Source organism: Ptychodera flava, chromosome 9, assembly GCF_041260155.1.
Source record: "Ptychodera flava strain L36383 chromosome 9, AS_Pfla_20210202, whole genome shotgun sequence".
In the NCBI taxonomy this organism is placed as follows: domain Eukaryota; kingdom Metazoa; phylum Hemichordata; class Enteropneusta; family Ptychoderidae; genus Ptychodera; species Ptychodera flava.
The window spans coordinates 9,279,944-9,301,499 of NC_091936.1; the positions used below are offsets into that span (position 1 = coordinate 9,279,944).

Here is a 21,556-nt window from a genome sequence, read left to right on the forward strand (position 1 = left end):
TTGTGTCTGTAATGTGCAATGATGTATTGTTTACAACCAGATATTTGTCTTAACTACACAAGTAGCGCAAACCACTGTATTTTATCTGTTTGAACCTTGTTTCGTAGGCAAACCATCCGCGGTACCAATATCAGAACACTGCTGACATGACACAGAGCGTCGAAGGGGCAAGTCAGTGTTCAATCCTTGACGCAAGGTGGCGTAACTGGGACCCATGGGAGTTTCTTAAACTTCCGCTTGAAATATGACCCCTTGAACAAAAACGTACGAGACAGGCGGTGTTCGTACGAGACAGGCCTGCGTACGAGACGAAGCCCAGACTAGCATCGATGAATGCACCGTTGGACAAAGGATCAAGGACACTTCAGGACGAGAGTCGAACTGCAAAAAAGATGTCAGGCCGTTTGTGTACCGGGACATGCATGACCACGCAGGCTGAAGGGCTCGATTGTGCGAGCGAATTTGGGTGATTTAAGAGATGGTCGTGATCGTTAAGCTTATGGTGTCACATGGTAGCATGATCATGATGAAAACCCAAGACGATCTGAGACGAGCAGGGGATGCCAATCAAATCAAATCATGATTGAAATTCAGCTGAAGTAGTGTAAGCTTTCGTTTTCAATGTTGTACTCAATCCTTCGCATGTTTTGGTTCATCATCCGTTTATATAATATTTAGGCCCTGTACCTATGCATTGCAAACGCGTGTCTCAGTCATTTCATCTGTCACGTGTATCATGTGTATACGGAGCTGCACAAAGTTTGCCCATGACGGGCATGAGCAAAGTCTTTGCACGTGCCCATTGAATGTCGCTCTGCATCAAAGATGACGTTCGCAGCGTTCGGCCGGGCCGGCGGCGCAGGGTGTGATCGTGTGAATGAAATTGACGGTGTAGTACACCGCAAGATGTATACCATATTGTAGTTGCACTGGTACGCAGTGTGGAATGCTAAGTTGCCGGCACTTCTATGCCGCCATCTTTGACACGGAAGTCACTCGTCATGCAGCATGCAGTGTGGTGACGTTGAAGTATTTCGAGCGGAACACGACACGACCCTTCGTCTTTGTGGATAGTTTGTGGGTATTATAATGATAGTTGTCCTGGAATCGTATTATGATCCTTCAGTCACGACACAGAAGTAGTGAGCACGTTGCCCCAATGATGATGACCTTACGACCCAATGCAATTGTTGACTTTAGGTGTCTTGCAAATAGCTCTCCTCTCGAGCTCGGTTTGTCGTTCATTTCACGACATTGTACAAACAAGAGATTCTTTATGCAAGAAAAAAGGCAAAATAACAGCAGCAACATCTAAACACGGTAGAATGAAAATGATGCGACTCCGAGTCCGGCCACACTTTTTTAAGTCACGGTTAAAATGATCACAAGAATATCTGAAAAGTACCTTTCCGTAAAATCCCTGAAAGACTTTACAACGGTACCGTTTTTCTTGTAAAATTGTCAAATTTTATCCGAGTAAACGAAGATATCTCAGTGTTTACGACAAATATATCATCACTTAGGCAGACTTAACAACCAAATAGCAACAGTAATCGGTCTTGAGAGGTGTAGGCTTAATTATACTTTATAGAAATTTCAATCTATATCGACTCATAACAGTCAGTCTGAGATATTATACATACATCCAGATTTAGGAGGAAACTGTTGCTTTGGGTGTCATTATACAATCAAGCAAATCCTGCATCTAGTTTTATGTGTCAGGTCAAACAATATAGTGTCACGTTTCATGCAAAAATAAACGTTTTGCACTCGAAAGAGTAATACGGTAGACAATTTGCAACAAGTGCGTAACGGACTAGCGTTATAAATACCTAGATTACTGGGTATAGGGGAAAGAGTGTGTTACGTGTAGGTTATGATGTAAACAGCATATTGCCTCGATTAAAATCACAGTCCCTCCCGCGGTGTGTGGAGGAATTGTGGATCATGCGTCATAGTGCTAGATGCACTTTCTGACACGAGTTGGAGCTCAACAATATTACCGATATTTTCCATACAATCCCCGGTTATTCTTCCCCGGTACCGGTGATTCGCCGTGACGCGGTTGTTCGGGCTGGTACGGGTCCATGAAAAGGAAAGTGACCTCAGGTGACTCTATTTACATGTATATCACAACCAATTAGATTAGCCATTCAAAGTTTCAGAATCCTTTCACATGTAAATTTTGACCCCAATCTCACTGCCAGCCTGGGCCTTGGCGTGACAACACGAACATCGAACAAGGCAGCGATCGCGACGTCAGTGTCAGTGGCAAGTTCTAGCAGTACTCAGGCCGATCTCATACAGGTGGAAGTGCGTTGAAATCAGAGAGCTGTTAATACTTCAGACATACATATGTTCATAGAGATATCTCGATAGGACGCTTTCCTTGTTCCAGTGATTACAGTCAAGCTTTCAGCGTTTCGGAAGAATTTTTACTGAACTATTTCCGCGTTCACTGCGGTGCGTCGTCAGTCAAGTATTTGAAGTGCCCGGAAACAATCTGGTATTTAATTAGGAGATACTGTTTCTACATGGTTATAAACGTGAACATATGAACTTTAATATTCCAATAATGTTTCTCAAAAGACAAGTAATTACTCTATGTTTGATTTATGCAACAGTTTGTGCGGTGCACAGTACTCTCACTGACATGGGGGACATAACAGACGTGATCCAAAATCGATTTCTCGCAAAGTCTCAAGAGAAAGTTGACGTCGTTTTTGTGATTGAACGGTCTCAAGGTCTTTACTCTATACCCGGTGCTACGGATACTGTTTTCGCGTTTGTGAAAAGTCTGCTAACTCGCTTCGAAATCCAGGAAGACCGGACGAGGGTTGCTGTCGTGACATACAACACAATGGCCACAGTGGATTTTAATTTTATCCCGGATGGCAGGGCCGAGAGTCTCGACAAATGCAAGTTGTTATCGGAAGTCGACAGAATCTCGCGAGTGTCGGCATCCGGCTGGACTGCAACTACGGACGCTTTGCGGGAAGCTCGAGATATTTTATTCAACAGTCGCGAACGTTCTCAAAAAGCGATATTTTTAATCGCAGTCGGGAAATCCAACATCGGGGAGCCTCCAAAAGTCGCCAGCCGTGAACTGATGTCTCTAAGTTGGAATGGAAGTTTGCCAGTTGACATTTTCGCACTTGGTATACTTGATGCCAATGAGGAAGAGTTATCGTCCGTGGTTTCTGAAACCAGATATGCTATGTACCTCGATACGTATGACAGTTTTCAACAGTTGGTTGTAACGCTTGCCGATGGTATGTATGGTTTATCGTTTGGGTGAATACGCGCGCTGTGCAAAATTACGATAAATGAAGCCACAGTTACTTGTTGGCTGCAATTCCGCCCTGCGCCTACGCGGCCACTTGCATTCCTCTCTCTCTCTCTCTCTCTCTCTCTCTCTCTCTCTCTCTCTCCGGATGAAATTTTCGTTGTCAGTACAGCGTCAATATATACATATGTAAGGTAAAACTGTAGGTTAGCAGTGTTTTCTCTGCATTTTCACTGAAAGGGGCAATATCTGCCCCCATTCATCGACATTAGGAGGGCAGGCTTGACATTTTACAGGTCACTTACACTATCAGCTTGGGTCAATATCTTGTTTTGTGCGCAATTTTCGCGCTGTCTGTAACTTTTAAAGTGAAGGAAATGGCTCGAAATGCGCAATTTGCGCATTTTTGCAGTCGAGAGAAAACCCTTGGTTAGGCTGTCTACATCAACCATTTTGTCCGCTACAGACTCTATAGTCGGATATTGTAAAACAAACAAACAAACAAAAACCAAACTGACAAACACCCAAACATTAGAAACAAACAAAACTCGCTACATTGATAGTTAAGTAGAGCAAATAAAAGCTTTTGGTTATTATAACCTGAACCATCCTTTTTACAATCCTCCAACCTTCATTTTCTTTAAAACTTTTAAAACTTTTACTTAGTCAGGTGTGATTTTGCAAAATGTTGCTATTTTTATGGACTGTACCTAACTGATAATAGAAAAAATTTTCCCAACGTGCACACCATTACATCAAAGAATGTTAAAGGTATACTGTCACCTGTTCCAATTTTGCCACAGTTACCATGGAAGAAAATCTAACCAATCACAGATTTTAAGCGGGTAGCAGCTTTTTAAAAACAGCGCCCTCACATGAGCATTTTTAAAACCAGGGAATGCCCCTTTGACCATATATGGGCATATTTAGATTACAGGCGACTGTATACCTTTAAAGGAAGAGGGTCATCATAAATAACTGCACCTGTGGGACTTGTTCACAAATAATGCATTTCATGCACAGTATCTATAGAGATGCATCAAATCAATACTGAGCTCCAACATTTAAATTTTACAATGTGGTTAAACATACATTTGTATTTTAACTTCATCAATCACCAATGTACCTTGGATACAGTGTGTACATTGGTCATATGAGTCCCATATGACCTTTAGGCGGAGTTATGACAACCCTCTCCCTTTACAGAAAAGTACATGTATTTTATTGCTGCTTATTCCCAATGAGAATGAGGGAAAGACCTCAGTTATGGATTGGGGAAGGGGTGCGAGGAGCTGGTTGGTTCCAGGGAGAAGATTACATGTATGTAAACATGTTGGAAAACAATATCACACCATGATGATTTTATTCTTAGGAATCAAATTAGAGAATACAACTTTACCCAATTGTGAGACGTGTTTTCATTGGTCAATTGTGAGACGTGTTTTCATTGGTCAATTGTGAGACGTGTTTCATTGGTATTTTTGTAGATTCAGAAGAAGGACGATGGGTCGAGTCAGTTAGAGACAATTGTTTCTCAACTTGCAGTTCACACGCTGTGTGTTTGTGTGGGCTGGATACTGGACTTTACCACTGTGGGTGTGGTGCTGGTTACCATGGTAATGGAGCAGTATGTGAAGGTGAGGCTATATATATATATATATATATATATATATATATATATATATATATATATATATATATATATATATATATATATATATATATATATATATATATACACACTTCAAGTACTGTACAAAGTAATGATATCTGTTACTTAACCCTTTGAGCGCCAAAGTGTCAATTTTTGTCGCCTTTACAATATATACTCCAGTCAAATTTTTTCAGAGCTTTGCCAAAATTTTGATAAAAACTGTAGCTAATTCTAATTAAATGTGATGTGCATTCGTGCAAAAATTATCAAAACAAAGGAAACATTCATAAAAATTGGTAAAATGGTACACTAAAATTTTGGTAGAAAAAATTACAGCCCTCAAAGGATTAAGTTTTATGCATCCTCAGACAGAAGAAGTGAAAGCTCAACACTCTTATATGTGTATGATCGGAATGTACCATTCTATTTGTAGGTGGTGTTAAAATTTGATAAATAAAAACTAAATAAAAAAAAATAAATAAATATAAGTAAATAAATAAATATAAATAAATAAATTGCTTGAAACAGATAACATTACTTTGTACTTGAAGTAATTTTGTGTTATTGTTTATAATGCTCTGCTTTAGCAACGAGCATTGTAATTTCCCTCAAGGACATCTGTATACTTATATATATATATATATATATATATATATATATATATATATATATATATATATATATATATATATATAATTATAAAACGGGATCTGTATACTTATATATATATATACATTGTATGTATATATATATATATTATATATATATATATATATATATATATATATATATATAAAACGGGATCTGTATACTTATATATATATATATATATACATTGTATGTATATATATATATATATATATATATATATATATATATATATATATATATATATATATATATATATATATATATATATATATATATATATAAAATGGCACACAATTATTGTTCAATTTCATGGATAGTTTGGTTGACTTTATGGCTTTAAATATCCAATTTTAAATTTGAACTTAATTAAACCTTTGAATGTGCAAGCGAGATTATATCTGATTGATTATTGTTATGACACTAAGAATGTGAGGGCTGCCTGCTGTTTTATCTCCAACTTGTTGGTGCTACCACATGACCAGAGTTATTGTTTTCTTGAATGTGAATTTGTGACAAAGGATATCAGAAAAAAAATGTATGACTTCAAGATCCACTGGCCAACACAACAGTTGGGTGTGGTGTATACTGATTTGCTGCCATTATCACAATACACTTACATGCAATGAAAGCACAACTGAATACACACCCTATCCTCAGAGCTGTTCAGATAGTACTGTCTTTTTCATGATCTTACAGGGCCTTTGATGATAAAAATACATAGAAATGACCCCCTAGGTCTGTATTTGTACACAGTATGGCATAAAATTGTTCAAGTAATCATATTTACCACAGAATTGAAAAAAAAATTTCAATTATTGTTTTGAATGTACCATTGTTGCTTTTTATTAAACCTTGCAATAAGTTATAATTACCATAGATATCATAATTATTCATAAAAATAAATCTCACTCCACCTATATTTCAGCATGTCCGTTGGGTAGCTACAGGTCAAGTATAATTCCAGGGAAATGCACTTCTTGTCCTAATGACAAGACAACAAGCCATGTTGGAGCCACCAATGCAAGTGATTGTGTGTGTCCACCAGGTAACATTGATGATGGTTCAGGATGTACAGGTAAAGTGTACCAAACTTTGTAATTTTTATCCAGTAATTATGCCAGTAGTTTAAATAAGCTTTGCAATGATAGTTGTAATCACATGTTGCATATATATATATACATGTATAAGGTAGAATGCACCTCGGTGATAGAGATTCAGACTGTCACTTTTTTATGATTCTTTTCTGATCTATCACTTGTAGAGCCTCATTTTTAAGCTCGTGGAGTAAGAAAAAAATTAACCATCTTAGTTTTTCGAAAATTGAAAATTTTATTGTTTACTATAGAGTTAACGCAGGATGGCAGCTATCTTGAATTTTACATACAGCAAATGTTTGTTAATTTGCTTCTGTATACATAGTACCAAACTTTATGCATTGACCCCTGATTTTACTGTTGGTAAGAGAATGGTTTGAAAGTTTCTGTGAGTTTTAGACACAATTACTATCTTAAAGGCAAGACAAGTCCACAATGTTGTAGTTTGTGGCATATCAGGCAAAAATGCCAGAAGAAATTTTGTAAATAAATTTTCACTCCAGTCATCAGTGATAAAGCTTTAAATAAGAACCAGGACAGTAGCAAAATATTTCGAAACAATTGTTTGAGTTAAAATAGGGAAGTTCTTCTGAGTACGTACTTTATGGGTCAATACAGTGTAGCTTATAGATATCAAGCCTAGCTGCAGCTATTTCTAGATACCGGAGTCAGATTTCCCCCCTTACCAGTATCAACAATATGCTGAAATAGTCAGTAATTTGTGTATTCTGTACAAGTGCAATAAAAATACTGAATATAGGACTTGTTTCTTATAACTAAAAACATATAAATTTCTTTGCTACAACAGTGTTTTGCTAAGTTTGGAAAGATATGTTTCAGTAATGTGGGAACCCCAGTACCAATTCTATTGTCCTCCAACACAACTGTACCCAGGTAACATGACCCTGGTAAAATTTACATAGAGTTGAAAGGTTGTCTTAATTTCTCCTTTGTAGGCAATTGTGTCAGACAAGCTAAAGCTGTCAAACGCATGATTTTCATGTAATTTTTTTATGTACATTGTACAAACTTGTGTCATTACACTATTTTAGTTGTGGTTTCTACAGTTGTCAGTCAAAAAACCTCAACAAGTCATGTTGTTTAACTCTGATAATGGCCAACACGAGCATACATGTTTGCCAAGCCACTTGTGTCCTCCAAATATGCATTTGTTTGCTTGAAGTTTTCAGATATTTGTATCTCTATGAAATCGTAACTTTTCAGACTTATTATTAGCAACCCAAACATGGAACATAAGTCTGTCTAATCCAAATCAGTATACGTATTCAAGCATAAACAGCAGTTTCATGTTTTTCTTTGTGAGGTGCATTAAATAAAATTCTTTGTTTGCCATAGCGTGCTGGTAGTTCTTCAGAGAAAATTAAGAAAACAAACACACTGTTAAGACTATTACAAATAAAAATATTCTTTTTCCAAAGGAAACCAAATAAAAATGAACTTACATGTGTGTTAATCCATTTGTGTTTTTGTCTGTTTGTTTTTTTCCTGGCTGGCTGGTAGGTTTTTAAAATCCAAGGACAGCAAACAAAAAAATTTCTTTAAATGGCCTTACTAACAAATCTAAAGTGTTTATAACACTCCTTATCGTCAGTGTGAACAGGTTAAAGGAGGCAGGTCATGTGTTTGAGTCACTGCTTGCATTGTTCACTTTTAGGCTTAGAAAATAAATTAGGGCAGGACATGACAAATTTGTAAAATATATAACAGCCTTGCCCTGGTTTGTGGTCAACCAGTATTTCCTATTTCACTGGTTTTCCAACTTCTAGTAGAAAATGGTGCTTTAAGCACTTGGTGTGGTGTTTTACAATACCACGTTGTGTAGAGCTGACAATGATGGCAACTCCCCCAAAGCTAATGTTGATTGTGAAGTGCGGGAATTCATGACGTGCAGGTATTTTTTTAAGTGTGACCAGAAATGCTTTGTTGACATGATCCGATAGCATACTGCATAACACGGAAGCCAGAGTTTAAATTTCGAGGAGGTAATATGCTAGATGTTGAGGGATTTTCACAGTAATTATTCACAGCTATATTGCATATGTCAATTGAGGTTTGTTACTTAATATAGCAATCTTGCACTAGGGCATTGGTTCCAACCAACAGAAATTCTACTTCAATTTTGTCAGTTTTGTTTTGTTTTTATTTGTGGAAGTTGTGGTGTGTCTTTACGGTAATTTTAGTTCCTGTCATAAAATCAGAAGTGAGAAAGCTACAATCTCACCATTTCTGTTAATATTATGAAAAGTGTGAATTTCCGGTAATAAAAAGAAGTATAAAAGTTAGATTTTTTGCATATTAATGATAGAATTGTTGCATCATCAGGAGTCGACCCTATTGCAAAATTAAAATACAAAATATAGGAGTTGCTTAAAACGATAAATTATATTTCAGTCACAGAATATTTTATTTCCTTCCCAACTCAAAATACTTACAAAACTCACAATAAGAAAGGCAAAAGTCAAGACTACCCAAGCTCTACTGAAGACATGTTATTATAGAAATAACGGGCGACGCGCTGACCATTAACGTTTATTTAAGGGCAAGGGCGGGAGGAAAGCCAAAAATTAATGGGTGAGACTTGCCGAGCCCGTTAATTTGGCTTTCTCGAGCCCGCGCCCATAAATAAACGTTAATGGTCAGAGTGGAGTCTGTTATTTCCATTATATTATCAACGAACCGAAGAAAACCATCAAAATTTGTGAAAATTTCCGGAGCGAACGACAACTGGGCCCCAGAACTGAGCAATACGCGACGCACTGTCACGCGCGCTGTAAAAAATTGTCAAATCCGGAGATATTTTCAGAAAAAAGTATTGGCCGACAAGTTGGCCCACAAGTGCTCCATTTTATTTTGTGATTGATTGTGATTTACGTTTGAGCTGTAAAGTTACGATACTTTGAGTTGTTAATCTTATTATTCATATTCACGGGCATAAAAACAAACCATTACTGTGTATTTGTGGTCAGTCACGTGGTTCAGCTCGACCAATCAAAATGCAACAGGCAGGGCATGGTAATATAATACATTTTAATGCCTACTAAGCTATCTTGAAAATTATTAAAAGCCTTTTTATTGCGAGCTATGAAGTTTTGTCTGTTTTATTAATGTGACAGATGTGTCTAAGTTTAAGTCATAATAATATATATATATATATATATATATATATATATATATATATATATATATATATATATATATATATATATATATATATATATGAGGGGGTGTAAATGTGGTAATATTTTTCTAGGATTGAAATGTATAAATGTATAAAAGAGACAAATTTTTAGACTCAATAAAAAAATTTCAAACGATTCTTTGTTAGTCCTCAGAAATACCATATCAATTTCAGTTTCATTCTAAACCTGCAGAAAAAGTTAACTTTAACTTTCTTTTTTTCATTAAAACTAATAAGTTGTGGTAGACAGTTTTAATACAGTCAAGTACATGCATGTATGAAGGCAGTGTTGAAGTTCAAATATGCGTGAAATAAAAGTTACTTGTTTTTGAATTAGAAAGTTTCCATTGTGACGTACTGCATGGTGATTCCCATCTTGATGTTGCAGCATAAAGTGAGTAGATTCTTTGTTGTTCATCTGTGTACATGGGTTTTCAGGGACATTTTCTGGCAGAATTGTCCATCGTTGGCAGTACATTTTAAATAGTGACAAAAGACTTCATTACAGCAGTCAGATTCCAGCCATTGAACCAATTGTGGTGATGTTAATCTGGTACCCTCTAGATGTTGTATGAGAAACCTGTCAAGCAATAGCACGTTGATTTTGCTTTTAACTTTTTTTGTGTGTTTTCCAACCACTTTAATACCTGTCTACTTTTTTGAAATTTGAGAAGAATAAAACAAAGAATGTACTTATGTTGGCCTAAATTCATGAAAATAGCTTTAATTTTCCTCATAATATAGCAAAGTATATTAACTTTCATCTTAGAGGTGCATGTATCTGTTTTGTTTCTGTGTCCTAAGCTTTTGTGTTGTCACTCATCACATTTTAGATCAGTTTGAAATAAGATTATTAAGCAAAATATCAGACGTCTTGTGCTCCCAGCTTATTGTCAAATTACAATTCATGAAAGATGAAACACACAAAATTTGATTGCAACAATCCATTAACAAGTGTGGTTTATGATCCAAATGTCTTCATTTTGCTGCAGAGACTCTGCAATAATGTTCTTTTGGCTCTGCGAGGATAGCTTCAACAGAATTTGCATTTTGATTGTTGATAGCAAGAGTTATAAATTTGGTTTAATGTCAGTTAAAACATAGACCCTAGCGGAAAAGTTTTCTCTACAGTCTATACATGATTGAAATATCTTCATATAACCAAAAGATCCTTGTAGAAGACCTTACAAAGCAGTACAGTTGTATATTGTAAGGGTATTGACACTGCAAATTACTGTAATTTATCCTGGCAGTGAATAATTGTTCATATTTTTCTTGATTTGAACTTTTCACTATCACATTCTGTTTGATAGCTCTACAAATTACTGTGAGAGAAAAAAATGATACAATGTAACAGTCAAAATCTATGACATAAATGATAGCAGCTTAGTAACACATATTTTACAATGAATTGTATGGTATTTGTACCATGGATAGTCCACCGACTGGGTGATTCCTTGACAACCATCCAATAGAAATGTTGGCATGTTGACTTAATGTTGCATGATACATTTGGCCTTGACTGTCATAGTTTTAGAGTACCATGATATTGACCTTGGCAAAATACACTTCATTGACTTTTATTATTTTTGTATTTTCACCACAGTGGCATCTTGTGATCCATTAGAAGATGTACCCAATGCAGTGAGTTATCACGTTGATGGGATTGTCTTTACAAAGCTTAGCAGCCCCAAGTCTGAAGCTTGTCAGAATACTGTTGGCAGTTCCTGTCACTTTCAGTGTTCCAGTAAATACAGACTGGTTTCCACCCATGCTATGGTGTGTCTACTTCACAGCAATGGTAGTGCATATTGGTATGGAGATCTGCCTGTTTGTCAAGGTATTACCTGTGCGATTTTTCGATAAGCTTTCTTTTTGTACATCGCTTTATGACATACATGTGTGTCTTCAAAAAACATAAGAAAATTAGACATTTTTTTCAACCTTTCATCCTCAATCGTTTCATCCTGGTTTAATCAGGGTTGTAACACGTACATATACAGGCATCAAATCAAAAAGAAACTATTAGATAAATAATCAGAGATCTGATGATCCCTTTAAATGACTAGAAAATAAATGTCGGAATTACAAATTTGGAGATAGGGTGAGAAGGGGCTACAGTACGTGTCTTATTCTCAAATAATAACCCTGACTGCACGACTATCGTTACCTAATTGCGTTGTTCATATTGAATAACCAACGCACATGATCTCGGCCCTTTTAAAGTTACAGAGGGAAAAGTGTTAGCTAGACTTTCACTTCCACTTTGAGATGCACATCAATACTAAATCATATGACAATTTGGTATATTTGATGGGTAGATCCTATTCCAGGACTTTTTAATAGGTTAAACCTTGAATACTAAAACTGACCACAGTGCAAACAAAACCACATTGCACAATAATGCACATAGAAAATGTGTATTTCATACATGCTTGTACACACAGGTTTTTGTCTGCATAACGTCATCTTCTGTACGTTCTAGCTGGACCTGCTGAACACAAAAGGCATCCTTTTTATCCAAGATGAGAACCACTAATTGTGAGCTAGCTGACACAATTTGTAGATCAGTATAGTATTTTCCTAGTTGTACATTAACTCATCTGGGAAGACTCATAATGCAGTTAGATTGGTGTGGGCAAAAAGTTTGTCTTATTTTGAGAAGACAGACTCGGAGGTGAAAAACTGATTTTTTTGTTTGTTTCTGAACAAAACGTTTCCTGCTATGTGTTTTGGAAAATAATTTTACCATACAGTGTTCCATATTTATGTAATAAATTTACAGTTTGCAAGGTTTTCAAGTGCTATCGGCAGAAGAATGTTATCACCCTGCTAAACCCAGTATATACCCTAAGAACTTACAAAATTACTATGAATAATGCAATTAGGTACTGCTGTCACAGTTAATTACATGTTATTTACAATGTGGAACACATAAAAAAGATTTATGTCCCTTATAATAGTTTATATGACTCTACCGCTAGGCTGTATGAAAGCTAATTTATAATTATAGTCTGTTTCTAATATGTTTGCAAATAGCGTATATACCATACTTATTTACCTGATGTTAGGGGATCATTTGAAGGTTATATTGTCTATACACAATAGGTTTGTTGATGATATATGACAGGCAAGTCAAACTTGGAAACAGAGTAGATCTTGCCACCTTGATGTCCTCAGTCAACAAGAAATAACTTTAAAATACAATAATTTTCTCTGTGAATTACAGAAATTACCTGTGAAGCTATTCCAGATGTTGGAGATGGTGGGAGTATTGGATATTCAAGGAATGACACTTCATTCCATGTGGGTGACACAGTAACTGTGAACTGTTCACAAGGGTATGAATCATTTGGTGACAAGACTCGAACTTGTACCTTAGATGGGATATGGAGTGGTATACCAAGACAGTGTAGAAGTGAGTTACACATGTATTTCCATGGCAAAGAGTTCAGTTCATTCTGTAATTGTCAACTTGTTCCATCAGATATCACCATACACCTGATCGACAAAAATGGAGCTTTCAGATGAAGGTAGTATGCTCCCTTGACACTGAAACACTTAATCTTTTACTCAAATTAAACTTACCTCACTTTAAACTTTTCTCTTTCAAAAATCAAACTCAGCAGTCAAATTAAGAAAAAATGTGGGTACTTCAGAAATGAATTGCATACCAAACATTTATTGACAGTCTCTTGAATTCTAAAATGCTACTATGCTGAGGAAAAAATTAAATTTCCACTCTTACATAAAAAGTAATGTAAACTACATTATTTTTAGAGCTTTAAGAATGACGCCACACAAGCGGTTGACCAGGAAAGTAATTTAGGTACAAATTTGACAGTCTGAACAGTCCTCCTGGGCTAATTCCTCTGTACGGCAGCTGTACTAAGATGTAATTACGTGTATTTCAAAATCCTACAAGTAACATTGGATGTATCGTGTCACATACCAATATAGGAGCACATTTCATATGAGTTAGATAAATTAAGATAATAGAAAATTAATGATAAGGTTTATTGTTGATGGTATACAATAAATTTTGCAGTAAAAAAATGTAGATATACAAGATGCCATGTTTTATCACCAGTGCTTTTATTAGAATCAATGTAATTACAAGCAGTAAATCATATTACTGACACAAACATACAACAGAAAAGGTTTAAATTTACAGATTATAAATAGTTTGTATACTTGTACTTCTCAAGCAATATTCCATTGGAATATGTGATGAACATGAATATTGACACCCTCAGGTCTACATGTATCTCTGCTTGCATAGCATTAATCTTGCATTATGTAAAAGAAGTTTGTAGACCTATGATGAGAGTATAAAGTTTAGTTCTTCTACATGTACTTACATTATGATAACTACTTTGTGTGGCAAGAAAATGGTCGCCACCAAAGTCAACTCTCTCTATAATATCAGTAGGGGGAAATTGAGATGCATCCGAGTCAGAAAACTAACAGTGGATCAAACGATATGCCAAAATATACGTATACATGGATATGTCTTTCCCCTTGATTACAGATGACACTCTGGGTGTTTGCTCACAGAGCCCTTGCCAAGTAGGTAGTGTGTGTCTTAGCCTAGTCAGTGGTGGCACTGAATGCATATGTCCTGAAGATAGAGATGGAAGTCAGTGTACTGGTTTGAAAGAGTTGTGTCCCAGTTGTGACAAAGGTGTCTGTTTAATCTCAAGCTGTACATGCAGTCCTGGATACATTGGTGAGAAATCTATTGTGTATTTGAGTATTTTTATGATTTTTATGTATGTATTTCTCTCTCACTCTTTCTCTTTTGCTCTCTTTACACACAGGCACAGATATATATATATATATATATATATATATATATATATATATATATATATATATATATATATATATATATATATATATATATACAGGGCTCCCGCTAAGTCACCAAAATGATTAGCCAACTCATTAGCCAAATCAAAAATCTTTTAGCCATTTTGAGTAACTTTTAGCCAGTTTATGATCTCAAGTGTGGCAACAGCTTTCTCGTCATTCAGGAGTCCCTAATTTTACAAATCAAGATGTTTTGTATGATGTTCATGATGGTTTTTACATTAACGAAATATGTGTTTAGTTTTTGCATTTATTAAGTCCCCGCAAGCGGGGACTTAATGGGTTAGGTCATGTCCGTCCCGGCGTCCTTCCGTCCGTGCACCTGTCATCAACGATTTCTGTGGCATCTGTGAAGCGATCGTTTTGTAACTGGGCATAAATGTAGTACCATATGGTCTCTTGATGCACAGTCCTTATTATCTCAAAATAATTCAATTTTAGTCACCAAAATTACTCTTGATGTCTTTTATTCAGACTTTTTTTCTCTGAATCCGAATCTGAAGCCAATGTTTGGATCATGTAAATACACTGATGACGTAAATCACCGGACTGTACGATTATTTATGGGGGAGACGCTAGCAAAGGTTGTAGTCGATTCCAAAAGGTATTTCGCAGGACTGGTGACGGTTTCGGTTGGTCAGTTTTAGGAGTTTTAGACGTCAAGCGTTGTCTGTCGTGATGAACGAGAGCCACAGAAAGCTTTAGTAATTTGCAAAAAATGTCATCTCGTCAGTTTTAAACGTCATCGTTGACAAGCACTACGGTTGTTTATGCGGGCTCCCGTAAAATAATGGTATGGTCAGACGATTTGAATCGCTGGTGATCACATGCAGTGAACACGTGCTCTGAAATGTGGCTGTTTGACAAAGTTATCTATCTGTTTGGGATCAGTCGGACCGTCATGACGGGACGAAAAAATGAAGGCGGTGTTCGACGTCGACTGCATTGGCCACGAATGATGCCGTCCGCAGAGTAATGCAGTACCGAAAAACCGTCATTAATATTCAACTTTTTTCGCTACTCGGAAGTTGAAAGAACGGCTAGTACGGGATCGAAATAAAATACTCGAGAAAGAACGTCGACTTTCAAAGTCTGAAGGAGCCATGCTCTGCCCGATGGCTATCCCTTGGTGGAGCGTAACGGTGCGAAGGCCCGCACTGTTTTGGAGTTTGGTGATGAATGCCGCAAATAACAACGTTGCAGACGGCTTGTTGAAGCAAACAATATTCGTTCGTATAGCCATGACATGCATGTTGATGATGCCGATCATTGACCAATGTAATTTTGTCTTTCATAGTCAGGATGCAAACCTTTCGATAATACAACCAATGATACAGTCGACCATCGCAGAATTACGGACAGTGTTAGATGTAAAGGAATCATGAATGCAAACTTTCGATAATACAACCAATGATACAGTCGACCATCGCAGAATTACGGACAGTGTTAGATGTAAAGGAATCATGAACGCGAGTTCAGAGAAGAAATCGAAGCCAACCACATGACCTGATATATGCTAATGAGAGCTGCGTCATCCGCTTTGCCTGTGCAAACTCGCGTCGAAGCTTCATCGCGCCGAACATTTGATACAGCGAACGGAGGAGCGATTTCCTGCCAACTGTACTACATGTACTAATATCCCATTGTGTCTTGACAAAGTCATAAATGCAAGTAAATACCAAGAGATTGACAATGAACTCCGTGACTACGGTATCGAGGCACTTGAAACTTCATCGATCATCTTGGATCAGACTACGTAAACCGTGAGCACTCACGGCAACGCGTTTAGAAACGACTTCAGACAAGCGAAGTTTACGCTGAGAACTCGGAGTCATGTCGTTTGCTAATTCAAGAATATGCGGAAAGGTTTCCTGCAGTTCGACAATTGACATGTATTGCAGTAGTAATTCCTGTATCCTTGGTTGCATGCGAAAAGGGCTTCAGCTGCTAAAACAGGAGCCCGTAGTAGATTTTCCGACGGCAATGTAGATAATTTGATGTTGCTCTCAATGGAAGGGCCGTGTGTTGCCGATTTCCCGTACGGCAGAGCAAGGGAGATATTTGCCTCGAGGGCTTGCAGAAACCCCAGGAATTCTTAGATGTTGAATGTTATTGACATGATACTCAGAATTCAACATTAACACAATTATCAGTAGTTTACAGCTACTAAACATTCCAAACAATGTAAACAGCGGGGACTGTACACGTCATCTTTCGATGACTTGTAATCTGTGTTTTTATGACATTTCAGGGATAGAAATCCTTTCTCATTTTTGGTGGTAAACTTTAAACACCAGAAATAAAATTAGGTAGCAATTGAATTCTAAAAATCTGGTAGCAATTTTAAGTGTATATTACAAGAGGTGCAGATTGAATATTTCTGCCACATTCAGTAAGTATTCACAGTATGATAGCTTGTCATAAGTTACAGGCTTCTCTTGTGGCAAATTTATGCAGTCTTCCATAACCTTAATGTTTGAGCCACACAAGTAAAACATTTTTCCATGCAGAAGACAGCATTTATGGTATAGCACAATATATGGCAGTGTACATACGATTATTGTGGTATTTAAGGGCACGGTTTTACTTGTATATCATAGTTGTGATAAAGCAGGCTGAAATAGCATCTTGAAGTACTTTTCTTGAGACAAAAAGGACTGGGCCAAACAAAACTCTTGTAAAACAAGACACAACGATATCATTGTTTGAGGGCATTCATTGTTTTAATGATTATGATAACATTTTAGCCCAGATATATTTTCATTTGATATTTTGATATCATCAAGAAATGTCTGGTGATGTTCACTTCTAGATTATCAAACTGGTGGAATCTACAAAAATATTAAAATCATTCAGAATCACATAACTTCTTGTATAAGTTATAGCAGTTTGAAAGTAGGCCGAATGGGAGTCAGTCAAGCTGAATGCCAAAGGCAGCAAAATTACCTTTCACCTATTGGACCACCCTAGGTGGTTTCTTGTGAACCATAATTGTGTAATTAGGGGGTCTTCATGCATGACATCACATGATGAGATGACCCAGACTTGACCTTTCAGAAAACCTCAGTTTTCTCCTTTTCTTTGTATTATGGCTCCGTTGTTGTGAAGTTTCCTTTGAAATTTGAAATTATGGTTTTTACTATCAAACTGAGTAGTTGCAGGCCAAATTTTGATACAGCAAAGTAGGTAAAACTTTTGTTAGACTCCAGGACGACCCAGGACTCACAGAGGCAAAGCAGGCCTCAGTGTATTCATGGACCTTACGTTCATGATGTATTGTAGTATCGAACAGCAACAGTGTTTGTTTTACGTACCAGGGAATTTGTAACTTTGTAGAAAGGAGATTAAACTGTTTCAATACATTGCAACTTTGTAGGAAGGAGGGTAAACTGTTTCAACATCTTACAACATTTTATTGTTAGGTGTAGTTTTCTGTTGAGGAGGTCTAAGAATTCAATAGCCACTACATTAGCCAAACAGGAATTTTTGTAGCCATTTTTAACTTTCTTTCGCATTTGGCGAATTGGCGAATAGGTAGCGGGAGCCCTGATATATATATATATATATATATATATATATATATATATATATATATATATATATACCGGTGTATATATATATATATATATATGTATGTATCACTTTTGGAGTAGAGGGAGATTAGATGAACATGTTTTTATTGTAATCGTTGTCTAACAAAAAAGTTACATTGTACATATAATCAGTGCTGATAGATTCAATTTCCACAGGTAAAGACACCCACATTCGTTTGCTGTACGGCATCAACATCCGAAAAGTATGTTTAAAATTTTGGAGTTTGAATATCATCCCCAAAGGACATATTCTACAGTAATTTTGTCAGTAACGTTCCTTAAGCTTATTACCCATTACCCATTACACTGTGCTTCTAACATTTTCAAAATGAAATTAGTATAACATTTTCTGGTCCAGGTGCAAGTTGTGATGTTCAAATCGATGAATGCCTGTCCAACCCTTGTAAGAACGGAGCAGCATGTCAAGATGACGAGGATGGTTTCATTTGTGATTGTCCCCCTGGCTATGAAGGTTAGTTGTTGCTCATTCCATTTACAGTATACATGTACAGTATACATTAACTGTAACATTGTGTGATGGTTTTGTAGTTAATATCCTTAGTTGAAAACACAAACATTGTGTACATATATACATATTCAATTGTTGACAAACAAATTTTAGTCTGGACTTATTCTACCTTTTGACTATAAATGGAAAACACATCAATAGTTACGGTAAATAACGAGGCAGTAAAAGTATCTCAATCCATTTCCTCATTTAGCAACATTAATTTTGCTTCATATTAGCTACATATAGGTCTATTCAGTCTTCATGCTGAACCTATTACAAATTTGGCCATACACTTATCTTTGCCTTGAAAATAATTTACAACAGCCTATCACACGCATCTCTAAACCAAAAATATGTCCATAATATTTTGACTGATGCTGTATATCTTCACACAAGTAACAATTGAAATACAGTTTGGGAAATGAATTGCCTCAAAGTCATAGATATTGAAAACTCAAAACGGTGTGCAATGTTCATGTATGTCTGTCACTTTTTAAAATAACTTTGGAATGTGTATGGACAGACAGATTTATGAGTTGCATTTCCTAAAAGTATTTGTAATTTTTCAGTTTTATGGGAGGTTACCACAGTAAAGCATAAGGCAGCATTATGATCATGCATTCCAATCAATACTTCAAATTAAACAAGCTGGAAAAGTGTTTTTTTTCCATTTTGAGAGATATTCAATTTTACACGCACACTTAAATGTGAGGCAGAAGTGTAAATGTGTAATAATTTGTGTCCATGACATTTTTCTGTTTTTTTTTGTATTTCTTCAATTTTGTAGGAGAAACTTGCAGTGATGAAATTAATGAATGCAGCGGTGACCCATGCCAGAATTCAGTAATTTGTCATGATGAGATAGCTAGGTATAGATGTCAGTGTAATCCATCATACTCAGGAGATGATTGCTTACAGCGTAAGTACATGTCAATTGCTCTAGAAAAATTACTCACCATCAGTATTGGTAAATTTGACTGGCAAACCAAAAAACACATACTTGTTTGCTTATGACCTCTCTTTTCATTCATAAATTATCTGTATACAATTCATGATATGTCAGAATTTTTTTAAAAACTTGCATCATAGTGCCATAAATGCAGGCCATAATGTGAGACCAGGTTTCTACTTTCATTTTTCATGGCAACGGAATTCATTTGTTTGATTTTTCACCTAGAAGAAAAGACTAACTGGCCAACTTTCTCACAGTGGAGGTGTTGAAACCCACACCATACATATATTTAACCAACTCAAAATACCGTCATTGCTTTTAAAGTATCATTATGGCATAGAAACTGGTTATTTACCATCTTGAAAAGCTACAATAGGTACCAGTTTCAGTGGCTTGGCTTCTTTTTAAATGTTTTTATCAAAATGATTCATGAACAGAAACATTTCCTACTTGACCCATAATCTTAGTGCACAGTTTCTGATCAATAGTAAACACTAAAAGATGCATTGATCAACATCGATTGAAAGCATACACTGGTATATCAGGTTTGAATCATGTGTTCGTTGCAATAGTCATGGAGTTGATTTTTATTTATGATTGTCAACTGATATTTTGAAAGAAAGAAATTTGTAGCAAAGTGACAGTATAACTTTTCTTCACTTTTCTATCTCAGGCAATTCACTGGACTATGATTTACTCTTCACTGGTGATGTTGCGGAATATGTTGAAACAAATGATCTGCCAGGCTTGACTCAGTTCTCCATCTGTGTGTGGATCAAAACACGAGATACAACAAATGCGGGAACTATTTTCACATTGGGTACCTCCTCACAGCCTAATGCTCTGGCATTGTATGATTGCAGAAATCTGAAGGTAAGTTGCTGTTCTGATGCAGGTATGCACAGTGTTAGTCTCGCATGCCAGACCTCGAACCTGCATGCGACGCGAGCGGCGAAGCCGCGAGCAGCGAGTAACCGCAGGTTACGAGGTCTGGCAAGAACCAACTGCTCAGGAATGTGATGACGTCAAAAGTGGGCTGTCTTTCCTATGCTAATAAAAGTATAACTTTGGACCACCGCGTACAGACGGCCATAACGCATTTTCACTGTACTTGTCCACCACGTTTCACATATCTGTGCCGAAAAAACACAAGCGAAAATCTACGGCGAGAATTTATTTGTGAGGCCATTTACCACCAGCTCATCGGCAGTTGAATGGGGCCAAAATCTGAGCTTCGTTTGAACGGAGCAAAACGAAAAAGCAAACTCCATAGAGGATGTCAACGATCAACAAAATGCAATCGCAAGCATTGAAGCAAGGCCGGAGCAATCTTAAAATTAGAGATTGGCCATATCTTGTCGGCAAATCCACGGAAACGTCATCTCCGTCCAGATAATCTGTCATGGCTACCTCCTGCTCAGGCTGTCCATCACCACTTTCTTCGACGGCATAGATCATTTTTGCAGATTTTTTTCATCATGGCCACTGGGGATAGCGTAACCGTGATTTCATGAAGCCGTACTGTCTGAGGTCAACGTAAGGCAGTTTACTTCGAATGAAACATTTCTGGATGAATGACACAATCATTCAGTCAAATTCAAAAGGCTATTTTTAGACGCTCCACCTACATTCATGAATAAACAACAGATGTACTCTTTCATCCAGCCGATTTTCGAAGCATTCTATTGGACAGTATATATAGCACGTCGGTTTTAGCCAGACCTCGTAACCTGCGGTTACTCGC

General features: G+C 36.6%; 1 protein-coding gene across 2 annotated transcripts in view; it reads left to right on the forward strand.

Moving 5' to 3' along the window:
* Positions 1 to 376: 376 nt before the first annotated feature.
* LOC139139930 (neurogenic locus notch homolog protein 1-like) overlaps positions 377 to 21,556 on the forward strand; it is a 34,837-nt gene continuing 13,657 nt past the window's right edge. Inside the window, exons 1-9 of one of the 2 annotated variants that reach the window (XM_070708894.1) lie at positions 377 to 604; positions 4,774 to 4,923; positions 6,517 to 6,666; positions 11,491 to 11,724; positions 13,114 to 13,302; positions 14,416 to 14,613; positions 18,708 to 18,821; positions 19,648 to 19,779; positions 20,486 to 20,685. In XM_070708894.1, the coding sequence (XP_070564995.1) occupies positions 11,661 to 11,724; positions 13,114 to 13,302; positions 14,416 to 14,613; positions 18,708 to 18,821; positions 19,648 to 19,779; positions 20,486 to 20,685 (897 nt within the window). In that variant the 5' untranslated portion in view covers positions 377 to 604; positions 4,774 to 4,923; positions 6,517 to 6,666; positions 11,491 to 11,660. Of the gene's footprint in view, positions 605 to 2,199; positions 3,273 to 4,773; positions 4,924 to 6,516; positions 6,667 to 11,490; positions 11,725 to 13,113; positions 13,303 to 14,415; positions 14,614 to 18,707; positions 18,822 to 19,647; positions 19,780 to 20,485; positions 20,686 to 21,556 lie in introns of those variants that run through there. The other variant, XM_070708893.1, reaches the window with a different exon arrangement.